General features: G+C 36.0%; 1 protein-coding gene across 5 annotated transcripts in view; it reads right to left on the reverse strand.

The window, feature by feature from the left end:
• LOC121373312 (vacuolar protein sorting-associated protein 13A-like) overlaps positions 1–20,192 on the reverse strand; it is a 197,762-nt gene that overhangs the window by 145,638 nt on the left and 31,932 nt on the right. For 4 of the 5 annotated variants that reach the window (XM_041499873.1, XM_041499872.1, XM_041499875.1 and 1 more), the window contains exons 9-14: positions 15,539–15,593; positions 14,626–14,756; positions 13,240–13,346; positions 11,253–11,424; positions 9,547–9,609; positions 8,275–8,319 (exon numbers count right to left, since the gene is read on the reverse strand). In XM_041499873.1, coding sequence (XP_041355807.1) covers positions 8,275–8,319; positions 9,547–9,609; positions 11,253–11,424; positions 13,240–13,346; positions 14,626–14,756; positions 15,539–15,593 — 573 coding nt within the window. The remainder of the gene's footprint in view (positions 1–8,274; positions 8,320–9,546; positions 9,610–11,252; positions 11,425–13,239; positions 13,347–14,625; positions 14,757–15,538; positions 15,594–20,192) is intronic. The other variant, XM_041499874.1, reaches the window with a different exon arrangement.

Genomic DNA, 20,192 nt, shown 5'->3' on the forward strand with positions numbered 1-20,192 from the left:
ATTAAGTTAATACACAATCATGTGTTATCCATTTTATAACCAGCTCCTTCCTTCTCTATGTTCTTTATGTAAACTTTCTATGTAAAGTTACAACACTACAGACATTAAGTTAATACACAATCATGTGTTATCTATTTTATAACCAGCTGCTTCCTTCTTTATGTTCTTTATGTAAACTTTCTATGTAAAGTTACAACACTACAGACATTAAGTTAATACACAATCATGTGTTATCTATGTTATAACCAGCTGCTTCCTTCTTTATGTTCTTTATGTAAACTTTCTATGTAAAGTTACAACACTATACAGACATTAAGTTAATACACAATCATGTGTTATCTATGTTATAACCAGCTGCTTCCTTCTTTATGTTCTTTATGTAAACTTTCTATGTAAAGTTACAACACTACATACATTAAGTTAATACACAATCATGTGTTATCTATGTTATAGCCAGCTGCTTCCTTCTTTATGTTCTTTATGTAAACTTTCTATGTAAAGTTACAACACTACATACATTAAGTTAATACACAATCATGTGTTATCTATGTTATAACCAGCTGCTTCCTTCTTTATGTTCTTTATGTAAACTTTCTATGTAAAGTTACAACACTACAGACATTAAGTTAATACACAATCATGTGTTATCTATTTTATAACCAGCTGCTTCCTTCTTTATGTTCTTTATGTAAACTTTCTATGTAAAGTTACAACACTACAGACATTAAGTTAATACACAATCATGTGTTATCTATTTTATAACCAGCTGCTTCCTTCTTTATGTTCTTTATGTAAACTTTCTATGTAAAGTTACAACACTACAGACATTAAGTTAATACACAATCATGTGTTATCCATTTTATAACCAGCTCCTTCCTTCTTTATGTTCTTTATGTAAACTTTCTATGTAAAGTTACAACACTACAGACATTAAGTTAATACACAGTCATGTGTTATCCATTTTATAACCAGCTGCTTCCTTCTTTATGTTCTTTATGTAAACTTTCTATGTAAAGTTACAACACTACAGACATTAAGTTAATACACAATCATGTGTTATCTATGTTATAACCAGCTGCTTCCTTCTTTATGTTCTTTATGTAAACTTTCTATGTAAAGTTACAACACTACAGACATTAAGTTAATACACAGTCATGTGTTATCTATGTTATAACCAGCTGCTTCCTTTTTTATGTTCTTTATGTAAACTTTCTATGTAAAGTTACAACACTACAGACATTAAGTTAATACACAATCATGTGTTATCCATTTTATAACCAGCTGCTTCCTTCTTTATGTTCTTTATGTAAACTTTCTATGTAAAGTTACAACACTACAGACATTAAGTTAATACACAATCATGTGTTATCCATTTTATAACCAGCTGCTTCCTTCTTTATGTTCTTTATGTAAACTTTCTATGTAAAGTTACAACACTACAGACATTAAGTTAATACACAGTCATGTGTTATCCATTTTATAACCAGCTGCTTCCTTCTTTATGTTCTTTATGTAAACTTTCTATGTAAAGTTACAACACTACAGACATTAAGTTAATACACAATCATGTGTTATCTATGTTATAACCAGCTGCTTCCTTCTTTATGTTCTTTATGTAAACTTTCTATGTAAAGTTACAACACTACAGACATTAAGTTAATACACAGTCATGTGTTATCTATGTTATAACCAGCTGCTTCCTTTTTTATGTTCTTTATGTAAACTTTCTATGTAAAGTTACAACACTACAGACATTAAGTTAATACACAATCATGTGTTATCCATTTTATAACCAGCTGCTTCCTTCTTTATGTTCTTTATGTAAACTTTCTATGTAAAGTTACAACACTACAGACATTAAGTTAATACACAATCATGTGTTATCCATTTTATAACCAGCTGCTTCCTTCTTTATGTTCTTTATGTAAACTTTCTATGTAAAGTTACAACACTACAGACATTAAGTTAATACACAGTCATGTGTTATCTATGTTATAGCCAGCTGCTTCCTTCTTTATGTTCTTTATGTAAACTTTCTATGTAAAGTTACAACACTACAGACATTAAGTTAATACACAGTCATGTGTTATCTATGTTATAACCAGATGCTTCCTTCTTTATGTTCTTTATGTAAACTTTCTATGTAAAGTTACAACACTACAGACATTAAGTTAATACACAGTCATGTGTTATCCATTTTATAACCAGCTGCTTTCTTTTTTATGTTCTTTATGCCACTGTATAAGGTTAAAATAAAAAGGAAATTTAGTAAATTTAATATAGTCAAAGATTATCAATTTTGTAATAAGTTGCTTCTTTTTAATGTTCTTTGTACTCATTTCAATTCAATTACAATGTATACTACTCAAAAGAATTTAACGGTCAGACGATATTTTTGACATTATTTTCTGAATGTCAATTATATTAGCTAGACCATAATGTCAGGCATGGTATTGTTCCATTTTGACGAAAGTGGGTCTAAGCAACCCATAAATGAATTAAAATCCACTGTCATTGACACTGTCGACTAGTTCTAATGGCAAAAACATGCTTACATTTGCACGTAAATTAGGGCGAAAGCGAAAGGTCTGCTAAGTGCCCATAACTTGCTTTTTCACAAAGCGCTTCATTTGCACACTTTGCACGTGTATTCCATGTTCCCAATAGCTGAATTTCCGTATAAGTGGAGCTTGCGTTCGTGTACGGTGCACACTCCAAATTCGACAATGGTACGACTTCAACTGACTATCGAAGATCGAGGACGGGCTATTGCTTGGCTTCAGGATGGCAATACGCAAAGAAATGTTGCTCTGAGACTTGGTGTCAGTCAGAGTGTCGTTAGCCGACTGTGGCAAAGGTACCAAGCAACGAATTCTGTTCGAAATCGTCCACGTTCGGGAAGACCCCGAAGCACTACAAACAGAGAGGACCGCTACATCACCAATATGGCTCTATGTCAACGCACAACCACTGCACGCCGATTACGTGACAATCTGCGGATTGCGACTGGAACTCGAGTGTCTGATCAAACCATACGCAATTGTCTGAGAGCCAATAATCTACGCTGCCGTCGCCAGGCTGTTCGACCACCACTCCTACCACGTCACAGAACGGCCAGACGTCACTGGTGCACGCTTCATCTGCGGTGGCAACGTGTTCAGTGGGGTCGAGTGATGTTCACTGATGAGTCCAGGTTTAGTCTCCAGTTCAACGACGGTCGGGTTCGTGTCTACAGACGTCCTGGGGAGCGCTTCGCTGACGTTAACGTTAGACAACATCACCGGTTCGGTGGTGGCAGCGTCATGGTGTGGGGCGGCATCTCTATCCACCACAGGACCCCCCTCTATGTGGTGGATGGCAATCTGAATGGAATCCGCTATCTGAATGAGATTATCCGGCCATTGGTTCTCCCAGGCCTTCAGCAGATTGGCGGCGGGGCAGTTCTGCAGGATGACAATGCCAGACCCCACCGCGCCAGGGTGGTAACGGACTTTCTCAGACAACAAGGTATCGCCAGGATGGATTGGCCAGCATATTCGCCGGACTTGGCCCCAATAGAGAACGCCTGGGACAAATTAGGCAGGAGAGTTCGGGATAACCATGCCCCTCCGGCCAACCTTCATGATCTGGGTCAACTTCTTATGGCAGAGTGGCAGGCCATTCCCCAAGAGTTCTTCAGACGTCTGATCAACAGCATGAGGCAACGATGTGTCGAGTGTATTCGCACCAGGGTTGGATTCACACACTATTAAACGAATGTTCTAATGTGTAAAATCCATGTTTGACAACCTTCAACTTTGACAGCATGTCATGTGACTTTCTTGTATACAGTGACGTTTATTTGTGGTTTTTTGTAAATATGGAACAATAAATAAAAAATTTGGTGTAGTTTACATCATCAATCTAATACACTCTGAAACTTATTTGGTTATAAATTTTTGACCCTTAAATTCTTTTGAGAAGTATATTTATTACCGCAAGCATTTGCTTATTGGTACAAACAATATAAATGTATATAAGCAATTAATCATGACAGAAGTATGGCTAGTGAACACAATAAGCCCCTGGCTATCCAGAGACAGGCCCCAGGACGGACATGCTCGAAACTCTAGTGGTATATGAGTATGTAAAAATTATTCGCACTTGCACAACACAATAATTTTTTTTTTAGAAATGTAATACACCAGTGCTCAAATATGATAAGTTTTATAATCAGATGCTTCCTTTTTATGTTCTTTGGACCTGATCACACTGAATAAAGTTATAACACTAAAGAAATGTAGTCAGTTTAATATTCAGTCATTTGTTATTAATGTTATAACCAGCTGCTTTTATTTGTCCATGTTCTTTATGTATGGTGTCACTGCATAAAGTTACATGTACAACACAGTAGACATTTAGAAATTTAATATGCTCATATATTATCTATTTATAACCGGCAGCTGCTGCTTTTCATAGTGTTCTTTGTACCCAGTCTCACTGCAAAATGTTACAACACTATAGAAATTTAGTGACTTTAATATTCAGTCTTGGCAGTCAATTTTATAGGCAGCCAATTGCCTTTGAACTGTTCTCTTTTAGCACCCAGTCACTTGTCTTGCCAGTATTCAGGAAAGGGATGGAGGGAATCAGTAGAGTTGGTTCCACTTATAGGAAGGGATGGTACCTAAGATTTGCAGGGTACAAGTACTTCGAAATTGTCTTGTAAACGACGATGAACCTGAGTACTCTGGTAGTTCAAGACAATTGCATGACTTGTGATTTTGGATGGCAGCCTAAATAAATGGATAGCGGATATTACTATCACTGCCAATGAATGGCGGATATTACTATCACTGCCAATGAATGGCAGATATTACTATCACTGCCAATGGATGGCGGATATTACTATCACTGCCAATGGATGGCGGATATTACTATCACTATCACTGCCAATGAATGGCAGATATTACTATCACTGCCAATGGATGGCGGATATTACTATCACTGCCAATGGATGGCGGATATTACTATCACTGCCAATGAATGGCGGATATTACTATCACTGCCAATGGATGGCGGATATTACTATCACTGCCAATGGATGGCGGATATTACTATCACTGCCAATGGATGGCGGGCGTATTGGAAATTAGTCTTAAGAGATGGTGGATATTACTATCACTGCCAATGGATGGCGGATATTACTATCACTGCCAATGAATGGCGGATATTACTATCACTGCCAATGAATGGTGGATATTACTATCACTGCCAATGAATGGCGGATATTACTATCACTGCCAATGGATGGTGGGCGTATTGGAAATTAGTCTTAAGAGATGGTGGATATTACTATCACTGCCAATGGATGGCGGATATTACTATCACTGCCAATGAATGGCGGATATTACTATCACTGCCAATGAATGGCGGATATTACTATCACTGCCAATGGATGGCGGGCGTATTGGAAATTAGTCTTAAGAGATGGTGGATATTACTATCACTGCCAATGAATGGTGGATATTACTATCACTGCCAATGAATGGCGGGTGTATTGGAAATTAGTCTTAAGAGATGGTGGGTGTTTTTGACATGTAGCGAGACCCTTGCCAGCATTTGCTGCCTAAAGATACAATATGATAGATATGTATTAAACATAATATCTGGGAACATTTTGTTTTTAAAATCTTGATTAGTGATATTTCTAGTCAATTAAAAATTGATGAGTAATTACTGTTTAATGTTTAAAAATTGTGTAGTGATCTCTGAAACTTACGTAGTGAATCACAACGCGATACTGAACAAAATGTTCCCCGAATATACACTGTAGTCATGTCTTTTCAATTTCATAACAAGCCAATTAATTTAAAACCATTGTTTTAAAACCATATTCGTAACAATAGATTAATTTTTAATAATGTTTAAATAATATATATATTAAAAAACAAAAAACAAGCAAACAATAAATTTATAACAAACTTTTTTAACCACAATTTTACTAATAACACTATAACAATAACAATAACGATTAATTTGTAACAGTATGTTTTGTAAACAACAATAAGAACAATTAATAAAAAACATTAACTCCAATTATTTTTCATCTCTGATGCCCAAAACTGATAAATATTTGCAAAACAAACAATAGAAGGATGGATGGATGGATGGATGATTGGATGGATGGTTTAACGACACTCAAGCACCATGGCTAGAGGGTGTCAAAGATGAATACATGAATGAATGAATGAATGAATGAATGAATGAAGGAAGGAAGGAAGGAATGAAGGAATGAAACATTTAGTAATTTAGTATATTCTTAGAGGAAATCTGCTACATTTTTTCATTAGTAGCCAGGGTTCTTTTATATACACATTCCACATTGGTGAAATGTAAAAAAAAAGAGGAAATCTATAGGGGTCCCAGAAATTCTTGAAATCCTAGGTTAAAATCTGTGCCATATGACACATTTTGGAGGAAAGGACGATTAAAATGCGAGGAAATGCAATGTTCCATGAGAGGAAAACAGCTGACCCGAAGAGAATTCCCACCCCTGATATATATTATTTTTGTTGAATAGTCATATTCGATATCATAATCATGGGAATTGAACTTTCGGTTCGGTGAATTTACTGACACGCTACAATCATTTCCGTGAAATCCAAGAGCCCTTTAACAAAATAAATAAAACATTTAACAAAACAGCTGATTGAACTTTAATATACCAAACGACAAAAGAAATGCAAATATTTTAAGCCTTTTTTTTTTTAATCATAAAATTAATTCTGTGCTGTTAAAATAGGCTTAAAATGTTTCTATGACACCGATAATTTTAATAGACACAAAAACTAAAGGGATTCAAACTGTAGAATTTTCATTAATTCAGGATTGTCTTGTTATTTCTTTTACGTTCATTGGGGTATGAAAAAAACAAATCATCTGCAAACTGTATGAATTGGCGAAGCTATTCTCACATAAATTCGAAGTTCTTTGTTTTTCATAACCAAATGAAAGTAAAAGAAATAACACACAATACTTATAATTAAATTTGAATCATACTTGCTAATAATAACACTAAAACTTCATACTTTATTTTGAATTATTTCTGGTCCATAAACAATAACGCTCAACAAGACAACCTTCCCCTATAAAATGAGGTCATCAGATGTGACATTCCATGAAAATGTAACTTTTACGTTCATCGAGAAATGATCAAATGCCCGTTGTTACGTCTGGACCAATGGGCAATCGGCAATGCCGTGGAGATTGCCGTTTAGTTTTTAATTCTCCATGTAATTTTTTTGCCCTGGACTATAAAGATAAAGATAAAAGATAAAAACTTTATTGCATATAAACATTCCACATACGGAACTATTATATTCAGATGTTTTTTTCAATGGCATGGTTTTTTTTGCCGTGGACTATATTCAGGTGTTTTTTTCAATGGCATGTTTTTTTGTTGCCATGGACATTGTCTTAATTGCTAATGTTGATGGGATGACATTATATTGTAATGAATGTAACGGAAATTTAATTAACCTTCTGACTACTGCAGGCGAGATATCTCGCCCAATGTCACGTCAGTCGATATACTGTACACTGTATACAGTGCATTCCCCAATTCATATTTCCCGCCGTTTTGCACACGACACTCACCGGAAACGGAAATATAATTAAAGAAAAAAGATTTTTTTTCAAAATGGTGGTTTTTGTTTTGATTTTTTCAATTGAAAATACCTTGAAATTTTGAGTTCAAAAAGTGGTTTTCGGCAAGTATTTTCGCTTGACAACAATGGCGGCACGTCGCGGTAATTTTCAGGGATCGATAGCTGATTGTAACAGATAATTTGATAATAAATTTGATCGTTTTACCAACAACGAAAATTACCAAATATTGCAATATGAATCGTAGTTCGGGTTTAAAAAAAAATTCTGGTCAGAAAACCACTGTTATCGGGAATAATGGACATAAATACTGGACAGCTGGCCACAAATGCCCGTAAGTAAACGCAACTTTTTAGATTTTTTGCCTAATTTTAATCACCATTAGCCGATCTAAAATAATAAAAAATACAAAAAAAGACACGAAAATAATACTTACCAATTCATATATGAACTTTATTTCATGTATTTATCAAACATTTAAGTGAATATATGTGAGTAAAAATTATAAACTTGTACCCACTCAACGTGGTTTTTGTTAAAAATTAATCCAGTAGTCTAAAGGTTAAATTAATGTAAAGTAAAATATTATTGCATTTCTTTTGTTCGTCTGTATACAAATATATATACCTCTTCTTCAGCCTCGCTTTCCAGTATATAACTATCAAGCAAAAACTACAAATCACAGTCATTATTAGGGTGCAGTATTGTGAGTATTCAAAACTGGTGCATTGCAAAATTAACCGACATACAAAACAGGGCTCCAACTAATAAGAGACAGATTAACACAAGAATAATTAAATACAGAGTTTAGTCAAATACACTATTCAAGGAAATACTATTTCAGCCTCCACGAGAAGGTTACATTCTTCAATATGGGCAAATATTGCTGGAGTAAAAACAGATTAACATAAGAATAATTAAATACAGTTTAATGGGTATACTAATCAAGAAGATGACATTCTTCAATATGGGTGAATATTGCTGTTTCATTCATATACTGACAGAAAAAACGTTCCATTGCACAAAATATATATTTAATGGTAATAAAGTTACACTTTGTGTTGTTTAACGACACCACTAGAGCACACTGACTTATTAATCATCAGCTATTGGGTGTCAAACATTTGGTAATTTTGACATATGGTTTTAGAGAGGAAACCTGCTACATTTTCCCATTAGTAGCAAGGAAGGAAGGAAATGTTTTATTTAACGACACACATAGGGTTAAGGACCACACAGATAATGAGAGAGGAAACCCGCTGTCACCACTTCATAGGCTACTCTTTTCGATTAGCAGCAAGGGATTTTTTATATGCACCATCCCAGACAGGGTAGTACATACCACGGCCTTTGTTACACTAGTCGTGGGCTACTCCTCGCCCTATAGTCTTAGAGAGGAAACCCGCTACATTTTTCCATTAGTAGCAAGGGATCTTTTATATGCACCATCCCACAGACAGAATAGCACATACCCTGGCCCTTGATATACCAGTCATGGTGCACTGGTTGGAATGATAAATAGCCCAATCATATGAAGTGATATCAAAATTTAAATGTCAGACAGAAAGTAAACCTATATCACAACAGTTAGTTTGAAGAGCAAACATAAAATTTATCAATATGGAGAAATATCAGTACTTTCACAACAGAAAGTAAACACGGCTACACCTTTTCGAAGCCATCTTAACACTACAATATCATAAAGTCATCATAGGTTATGACGTCACTACAATACACGCCATAGTGACATTTTACAGTAGCATAGCGCTAAGATAATTTCAAAAATATGGGACGTGGATTGGAATAGGAATGGGGAGTGAATTACTAGTGCTGTTTGAAGAGCAAATAAAGGGAGATAGTCAAACTAAGGGAGATAATAAAACAAAGGGAGATAACTACCTCGAGTTCGGCCTGCTGCCTCATGATTGTGATACTGAACACATCAAGGTACTTCTCACATTCCTGAAATAAACAAAAAGTTAACTTTGTTTTGTTTAAAAACATCATTAAAACACATTGATTCATAAATCATCGACTACTGACTGTAAAAAAAAGTTTGTTTCGTTTAACGATACCACTAGAGCACATTGATTTATTAATCATCAGCTATTGGATGTCAAACATTTAACAATTTTGACATAGTCCATATTCCATTAGCAGTAAGGGATCTTTTATATGCACTCTCCTACAGACAGGACAGCACACACCATAGTCTTTGATATACCAGTCATGTGACAGTGGCTGGGATAGTCAAGTTGAAGTAAATTCATATGAGCATACATCAATAGTTTTCTGAACCTCAAACATTTTCTTCTTCGTTTTTCAGGGCGTCTCGGGGTTGGGGCAACTTCTAGTGGTATGGACAAGTCAAGATAAAGTCAAATATGAAAAGCTATGATGCTATATACAAGTGAAGGCAAAGTAAATTAATGTAGACATACTACTTCTTAAACTTTTCTTTTTTTGTTGGGGAGGGGGAACTTCTCATGGAAAGGATATGTCAAAATAGAGTAAACATAAATAGCTAAAGAAGGAAGGAAGGAAATGTTTTATTTAACAACGCACTCAACACATTTCATTTACGGTTATATGGCGTCAGACATATGGTTAAGGACCACACAGATATTGAGGGAGGAAACCCGCTGTCGCCACTTCATGGGCTACTCTTTTCAATTAGCAGCAAGGGATCTTTTATATGCACCATCCCATAGACAGGATAGCACATACCACAGCCTTTGATGTACCAGTCGTGGGGTACTGACTTTAGCGAGAAATAGCCCAATGGGCCCACTGACGGGGGTTGATCCCAAACAGACCGCGCATCAAGCGAGCGCTTTACCACTGGGCTGCATCTTGCCCCAAATAGCTATAGTGCTATTAACAAGTGAAGGGAGAGAAAACTGATATGAACAAACACCTTGAACTTTTTCTTTTGTTTTGTTGGGGGGGGGGGGGGGGGAGAGAGACTTCTAGTGAAAAGCACAAGTAAAGATATAAGCTATATGTAAATGTGGCTAAAGCAGCATTCTCATTATGCAGTTAATCACATGTCACATGAATGCAATTTGTCGGCCCTACAAAAATCGGAACATATATAAGACTATAGTCATTCCAATTTAGGCATTCTAACAGTATGATTTGATAGCATGTGACAAGTCCGTGCTACTAATCACACAACGACAACGCCCCTTAAAGTAACTTCCATGTGTATATATGTAGTGATTTCCCTAGAAATTAGGCAAGGCATGGTAGACCAAACACTTTTGGGCATTTTCACCATTTTTCGGGGCACTTGTATTTCATTAAAAATATACAAAAATTAATTGAAATAAAGATTAATGCAATTTATGTGCTTGCTTTAATAAATGAATGGCAAAAAATATAAAAGGCATATTTTATTAATTAATAATACCTTTTTGGGTGTTTTATAAAGGCAATTTTAGAATTAATTACTGAAAAAGGTTGGTTTAATCTCAGGGCAGCATGGCACTGATTAAGGCAAGATGGTGCTAGACTATTGAGGCATGGTTTCGCACCATGCTAAAACAAGCTAGGGAAAACACTAATATGCAAGTGGAGGTTAAAGTAAAATGCTGTGACCGTACTTCAATAGTTTTGGTGACGTCTCCCCCGACTCGCTTGCTGTCGAGTTTCTTCACATAACTCTGTCGATATTTCTTCATCATGAGGCGGTGCTCAGAGATGTGCTGCCACGAAAACATCCGTCTCCGACGCCGCACCGTCTCCTCCAACACAGCCGCATATGCGTAGTGCCACCTGGGGAGTAATATAACATGTCACAGTGTCCTCTTGGCATTATACACATATATACCGGGTGAGTATTATCAATAAAAATCATAATTTTTCACAAAGAAATTATCATGCATTGGTCTAATGAACAATGCTATAATTTGACGCTTACAAACCAATGACCTTGTCAGTACTAAATATGACATCATCACGATTTGGTAAACACACACAATGACGTCATGTAGTTTAGAGAGTTTGTGTTGACAGCTTTCTGTTTTTGGTGTTAAATTTATAACAAAATGTCATTTTAATGCAACTCATTATATATTTTGTACCAGAATAAAGAGAACTTTTGTTTTTAAAAATTATCTATGAACGTGATTAAATTACAAAGTTATAGCAATACTCAGAACAATGCATAAAGTGCTTTATATCATTTCTATACATGTGCATGCATGTGTGTCGGAAATAAAGGCTTTTAGAGAAAGAATAGCTCAGGTAATAAATAGAATAACAAACTCAGTACCAGTTATTATCAAATTTATGTCCCTCATGAAATTTCGTCACTCGCTAAAGCTCGTGACAACTGAAAATTATTTCATTTGGGACATAAATTTTATAATAACTGGCAACTCGTTTATTATCCTCTATGTATCACATGGGTTTATGACCTGGATATCATGGGTATGTTATAGGATAAACTAAATTATCACAGTGTCCTCTAGCACATGTATTTACATCAGTGTTTTATGTGTATTGGCCACTAGATAACAATGTAACTGTATGTGTGCATGCATGCATGTGTGTGTATATCTATATATATGCACTGAGCATCACCCTGCAACACAGCATCGTATGCGTAAAATTACACATGCATCGCATGCATACACATGTACTTACATGTATGTTTTATGTGTAATTCCCATCAGGTAACAGTGTACGTGAGTGTACGTGTGTGTGTGTGTGTGTGTGTGTGTGTGTGTGTGTGTGAGCTTGTGCATATGTTGTGTCCGTGTATTTGTGTTTATGTCTGTGTGTATGTATAACACGAGTGCATGCCTTAGCATCATTTGTGTGCTGCTCAAAAATAGTGGAGGAATTTATAAACAACCAACTGAACTACTACTGAGCTACATCCTCAATATATAACATCTTGAAACCAGACTCCACACTTTAGTACATGCATTAGGACCAACTGTGGGGTGCTCAGAATTACTGGAGGAATGTACCAACTAAACTACCACTGAGCTGCATCCTCAATAAGGTCTCACTACACAGATCACTTCCGTGTGAAAGTTCATTCATCACGGTCCACTATAGTTCCTAATTGTGACACGTTATGGTTCACATATTCACTTCTAGGAAATGGTGAAGAATTAAAACAATATGTATGTTTAATGGTAAGCCTTCTGGCTGTATTTTACCCATGTTATTTTGTAATATTGTGCATCAACCTTTTGGGACATGGGTGTACAGCGCAAGAGACAGCCGGAGTGGACCGGTACTACAGCCAGAGCAGTCATATAGCAAAAAAACTGAGACGGAAATGTTCTCAATTTTGGAGTGAAAATAAATGCTTATATAATGTATGTTCGCAATGGTGTATATTGTTAGTGCCAATGAGAACCCATTCTATTGGCAATCTTCATTTGAAGTTGGGCAATTTAACATGGGTTTCAATGACAGATGACATCTGTGTAGTGAGACCTAACATCTTGAAACCAGAATCCACATTTTAGTACGTGCCTTAGGACCAACTGTGTGGTGCTAAGAATTAGTAAAGGAATTTATATGACTAACCTATTAAAGTACTACTGAGATAAAGTTTAAAAAAACACACACCATTCTTTTGCATGTTTGTGTAGTGGGACGTCAGGTTTGTATTTGCGATATATTCCGAGCAGACCCATCCGCTCAAATGACTCCAGCATCTCTAGCACATCGTCATACTGAAACAACAATAACAACATTAACATCATTAACTACATCATCAACAACAACACTGAAGATAGATGTTAAAATGAAACAAGAGAACTTATCTTGCTTGGGGAATAAAACAATTTTAACATTTTCATATGGCACTCCTGCTCATACAATAATGTATATTTATTTTCCAGGGATCAAAAGTTTGTTAGATTTAATGACACCACTAGAGCATATTGATTTATTAATCATCGTCAAACATTTGGTAATTCTTAAATTCAGCCTTAGAGAGGAAACCCGCTACGTTTGTTCATTAGTAGCAGGGATCTTTTATATGCACCATCCCACAGACAGGCTTTGATATACCAGTCGTGGAGCACTGGCTGGAATGAGAAAGAGCCCAATGGGCCCACAGACAGAGATCAATCATACCAACCATGCATCAAGCGAGCACTTTACCACTGGGCTACGCCCCGTCCTTCAAGAGATCAATACTATTAAATTTTAAAGAAGACTCTGCAGTTAATTTCTACACTTAAGGTTTACCAACAATTTGCCAAATAGACATTAACACAACAAAAATTACTTACAAGTTGGTTATTACTAAAATGTATTTTCTAAATAGGCATTAAGCCAGGAATCCAGGTGTACGTAGTGCATAGTGCGCAGTGCATAAACAGTTTATATAGAAATAAACTGAAGCACTTCCATATGTATGCAATGCCAAATGCGTGTGGCATAATGCGCAATATGTTAATTCCCGAACTCTACAGAGATCTTTCCAATATGCGTCACATAGACATGGATTCCTAGCTTAACTCACTAAGAGTTATTTTTTATTAGACATCACAAAAAATTACTTTTTAATTAGATATTACTTTCTATTTAGACATTACAGCTAGAAGAATTAAAGGGACATTCCTGAGTTTGCTGCCTTGTAATATGTTTCCAAAAAATATAATATTTCTACGATTAAACTTACATATTAAAAATATTTTCTTGTTTAGAATATCCGTCTGTATATTCAATGTGTTTCTGGTCGTCTTAATATTTGTAAGAAGCCCAAACTGGATTTTGTCTTTAAATAATTTCGTACATACAAATTTTTTTATTTTAGAATATAAAATGCAATTTAACTTAGTACAAATAGTAGAACGATCAGAAACACATTTAATATACAGCCACTAATATTTTTTGCAGAAAAATATATCTGATATATTTGTTAAAAAAGTCTCTGTTAGTTGATAGCATCTTAAAAATTGCAGCAAACTCAGGAATGTCCCTTTAAGAAGAAATCTCTCTGACCTGGAATTTTGAGAGCGCGATGCCGATGTTGTCAAAGACGATGGTGAGGAATATTTTCGGCAGGCTGAAGTTCGTCTGTTCGGGTTTTGTGTTCAGCTTGAGGTGAGCCACAGAAGAGATCGGCTTCACACCTGAAATTAAAAACAATGGATTCCACAGAGTTAAATATCTCCCCTACCACAAACTTATTTGATGTCGCTGACCGTTACATCCATAGATGTTCATCTTTTTTTCTTCTTTTTTTAATCCTACGGCCCCCTTTCCTTTCTCTCCTTTGAATTCCATCTCATTTCTTCCAGATCTGGCAACTCCTATCTTTCAACTTCTTTCACTGTCCACCTCCACATCTCAGTCCTTGTCTCTCCAACCACGATAGGTGTTTGTGTATTGTGGCTATCCATGCCACACACCTGTCATTTCCCATCAGCTTTTATCTGTGGGCTTAATCTGACCACTTTGGGGAGTGTTCAGTAGTTACTCAACACATTTTATTGAAGGTTATATGACGCCAGACATATGGTTAAGGACCACACAGATATTGAGAGAAGAAACCCGCAGCCGCCACTTCATGGGCTACTTTTTTTTATTAGCAGTAAAGGATCTTTTATATGCACCACACCACAGACAGGGAAGTACATACCACAGCCTTTGATATGCCAGTCATGGCACACTGGCTGGAACGAGAAATAGCCCAATTGGCCAAAGAAAAGACAGATTAATAACAAAAACCACTTAAGATTTTTGCTGCTACAGGGTATAGCTATATTACCTTGGAACCTATCTGCTATATTGTTAAACAAAAAATATCATCACAAAACAGACAAATACACCGAGTTGACCTGTAAGTGGTGCGAAGCATAACAAAATAATAAATTAAAAAAGAAGAAAGGAATGTATGTAGTGAAATACTTACAGTACTGGTATTCTGTCTTCGAGTCTCCAGAAGCTATGTTGGATTTGAGTGTGGTCTGTAATATAATAAATGAATAGCACTTTAAATCTTGTTTCTTGTGCAAGCATCTAAGGTCGACGATAGTCACTTTTCGCACCCTTGTTTTGGGTTCGTACACAATAAATATAGCATATCTTACTGTAATTTCACTTCAAATCCATACTTCGTAAAACATACAATTTTTTAATCACAAGATTTTCTTCAAACACATTCAGGTGCATTAGTAATGTTCAAACAAAAAGTTTTCAATAGAAATTTAGCACTGAAATTTGTCCAGCATTCTTAAAATGGAAACGTCATGTACCCAGTGTATGGTTATTGTAAGGAGATGCAAAGTGACGTCATTCAATTTCAAAATTAGCTATATTATTACAATGCTTCATCACATTAAAATAAAAACTGGTCTACTAACCTTAACCCCTGTTAAATTTCTATAAAAAGCAGACAACACTGTTTACAGGTGGGTATTTTTTATTTTTCATAATTCTGGACAAAATATTAATTTTAAGTTTCAAAAGATGAAGGAAATAAAAAGTACCTTTTGTTAAATATATCATATAAAAAAATTACCATTGGATATGTTTTATTTACTGTGTACGAAGCTAAAACAAGGGTCCGTAAAGTGACTGTTGTCGACCTTCGTCTAGTATTAACACCAGCTGCTTAGAAATCTGTAAACAGTCAACTCTTAAAGTGACAAACCCTAGTTTTTAAACACTACGATTTACTTTTCATTACTAGAGTCGTTCTTGATATTGAAATCAGACATTAATTAGATTTTATTCTTTAGAATATCACTTTCCAAAAATCTGAAGTATTTCTGGTCATTCTGGCGTTTGTAATACCATGAAATGCGTTTTTTGTCATTCTAAAAAGACACATACCTCTGAGAAGTAAAGGTCATTGAGACAAGCTCTAGTCTATTTTAGAGGGAATTTCCCCATTTCAATGCCACAGACTTTTGTTTCACATTTAACATTGTCACTATCAAGATGTGCTACAGGTTTGTAGATTAACAAAACTTAGTATCCATTAGCAAAAGGCTGAAACCAGGGTCTATGACTTTAACAAACTCCACAAACTACTATCTAAACAACAATGTGTTGTAACATAACCTTTCCTTAGTTAATTGATTCGTTTTTCTTTTCCAGGTAAACATTGTGTTTATGTCCAATAAAGGTTTAAGTAAAACATCTTCTGGCCAAAACAATTATTTGAGTGTTCATAATAAAAACAAAACAAACAACAAATGCCTTTACTAGGTGGTTATGAGTCTCAAATGTTTTGAAACTGGACACTGCATTTCATGTTTTGACAAATTTTATATCTAAAAACTATAAAAATATGTCCATTAATTTCCAAGATTTTAGGGTACGTTATTTTACCCTTGTACACTCTGGCAGAAAGTCAGGGGCCTATTTAAGAAAACATCATAAGTTTACGTCTGTTACTAGCTGTTATACCAGTAATACATTTACAATGTTTCGTATCTATTTCACGCAGAAAATTACATCATTACAGAAGATGTAGAATTTTAAGGACAAAAGAAAATGTACTATGATAGTAATAGAAATTGTGGTATAGTCGTAGATTTACGTTTATGTGCAAAACTCGGCTTACAATGTTTTCTGAAATTGGACCCTGATCTTCACTGACACTAAACCTGTGTTTAAAACATTACAGCTACTGCAGTTCACTCACTCACCAAGATTTCAGAAAACCTGATCTTCACCGACACTAAACCTGTGTTTAAAACATTACAGCTACTGCAGTTCACTCACTCACCAATATTTCAGAAAACCTGATCTTCACCGACACTAAACTTGTGCTTAAAACATTACAGCTACATGTACTGCAGTTCACTCACTCGCCAGTATTTCAGAAAACCTGATCTTCACTGACACTAAACCTGTGTTTAAAACATTACAGCTACTGCAGTTCACTCACTCACCAAGATTTCAGAAAGCCTGATCTTCACTGACACTAAACCTGTGTTTAAAACATTACAGCTACTGCAGTTCACTCACTCACCAAGATTTCAGAAAGCCTGATCTTCACTGACACTAAACCTGTGTTTAAAACATTACAGCCACTGCAGTTCACTCACTCACCAAGATTTCAGAAAGCCTGATCTTCGCTGACACTAAACCTGTGTTTAAATCATTACAGCGACTGCAGTTCACTCACTCACCAGTATTTCAGAAAACCTGATCTTCACTGACACTAAACCTGTGTTTAAAACATTACAGCCACTGCAGTTCACTCACTCACCAAGATTTCAGAAAGCCTGATCTTCGCTGACACTAAACCTGTGTTTAAATCATTACAGCGACTGCAGTTCACTCACTCACCAGTATTTCAGAAAACCTGATCTTCACCGACACTAAACTTGTGTTTAAAACATTACAGCCACTGCAGTTCACTCACTCACCAGTATTTCAGAAAACCTGATCTTCACTGACACTAAACCTGTGTTTAAAACATTACAGCTACTGCAGTTCACTCACTCACCAGTATTTCAGAAAACCTGATCTTCACTGACACTAAACCTGTGTTTAAAACATTACAGCCACTGCAGTTCACTCACTCACCAAGATTTCAGAAAGCCTGATCTTCACTGACACTAAACCTGTGTTTAAAACATTACAGCCACTGCAGTTCACTCACTCACCAGTATTTCAGAAAGCCTGATCTTCACTGACACTAAACCTGTGTTTAAAACATTACAGCTACTGCAGTTCACTCACTCACCAGTATTTCAGAAAACCTGATCTTCACTGACACTAAACCTGTGTTTAAAACATTACAGCTACTGCAGTTCACTCACTCACCAGTATTTCAGAAAACCTGATCTTCACTGACACTAAACCTGTGTTTAAAACATTACAGCCACTGCAGTTCACTCACTCACCAAGATTTCAGAAAGCCTGATCTTCGCTGACACTAAACCTGTGTTTAAATCATTACAGCGACTGCAGTTCACTCACTCACCAGTATTTCAGAAAACCTGATCTTCGCTGACACTAAACCTGTGTTTAAATCATTACAGCGACTGCAGTTCACTCACTCACCAGTATTTCAGAAAACCTGATCTTCACTGACACTAAACCTGTGTTTAAAACATTACAGCCACTGCAGTTCACTCACTCACCAGTATTTCAGAAAACCTGATCTTCACTGACACTAAACCTGTGTTTAAAACATTACAGCCACTGCAGTTCACTCACTCACCAGTATTTCAGAAAACCTGATCTTCACTGACACTAAACCTGTGTTTAAAACATTACAGCTACTGCAGTTCACTCACTCACCAGTATTTCAGAAAACCTGATCTTCACTGACACTAAACCTGTGTTTAAAACATTACAGCCACTGCAGTTCACTCACTCACCAAGATTTCAGAAAGCCTGATCTTCACTGACACTAAACCTGTGTTTAAAACATTACAGCTACTGCAGTTCACTCACTCACCAGTATTTCAGAAAACCTGATCTTCACTGACACTAAACCTGTGTTTAAAACATTACAGCTACATGTACTGCAGTTCACTCACTCACCAGTATTTCAGAAAACCTGATCTTCACTGACACTAAACCTGTGTTTAAAACATTACAGCTACTGCAGTTCACTCACTCACCAGTATTTCAGAAAACCTGATCTTCACTGACACTAAACCTGTGTTTAAAACATTACAGCCACTGCAGTTCACTCACTCACCAATATTTCAGAAAGCCTGATCTTCACTGACACTAAACCTGTGTTTAAAACATTACAGCTACTGCAGTTCACTCTCACCAGTATTTCAGAAAGCCTGATCTTCACTGACACTAAACCTGTGTTTAAAACATTACAGCCACTGCAGTTCACTCACTCACCAATATTTCAGAAAACCTGATCTTCACTGACACTAAACCTGTGTTTAAAACATTACAGCCACTGCAGTTCACTCACTCACCAGTATTTCAGAAAACCTGATCTTCACTGACACTAAACCTGTGTTTAAAACATTACAGCCACTGCAGTTCACTCACTCACCAGTATTTCAGAAAACCTGATCTTCACTGACACTAAACCTGTGTTTAAAACATTACAGCTACTGCAGTTCACTCTCACCAGTATTTCAGAAAACCTGATCTTCACTGACACTAAACCTGTGTTTAAAACATTACAGCCACTGCAGTTCACTCACTCACCAGTATTTCAGAAAACCTGATCTTCACTGACACTAAACCTGTGTTTAAAACATTACAGCCACTGCAGTTCACTCACTCACCAGTATTTCAGAAAACCTGATCTTCACTGACACTAAACCTGTGTTTAAAACATTACAGCCACTGCAGTTCACTCACTCACCAGTATTTCAGAAAACCTGATCTTCACTGACACTAAACTTGTGTTTAAAACATTACAGCTACATGTACTGCAGTTCACTCACTCACCAGTATTTCAGAAAACCTGATCTTCACTGACACTAAACCTGTGTTTAAAACATTACAGCTACTGCAGTTCACTCGCTCACCAATATTTCAGAAAACCTGATCTTCACTGACACTAAACTTGTGTTTAAAACATTACAGCCACTGCAGTTCACTCACTCACCAGTATTTCAGAAAGC

The sequence above is a fragment of the Gigantopelta aegis genome, chromosome 5 (assembly GCF_016097555.1).
Source record: "Gigantopelta aegis isolate Gae_Host chromosome 5, Gae_host_genome, whole genome shotgun sequence".
In the NCBI taxonomy this organism is placed as follows: Eukaryota; Metazoa; Mollusca; class Gastropoda; order Neomphalida; family Peltospiridae; genus Gigantopelta; species Gigantopelta aegis.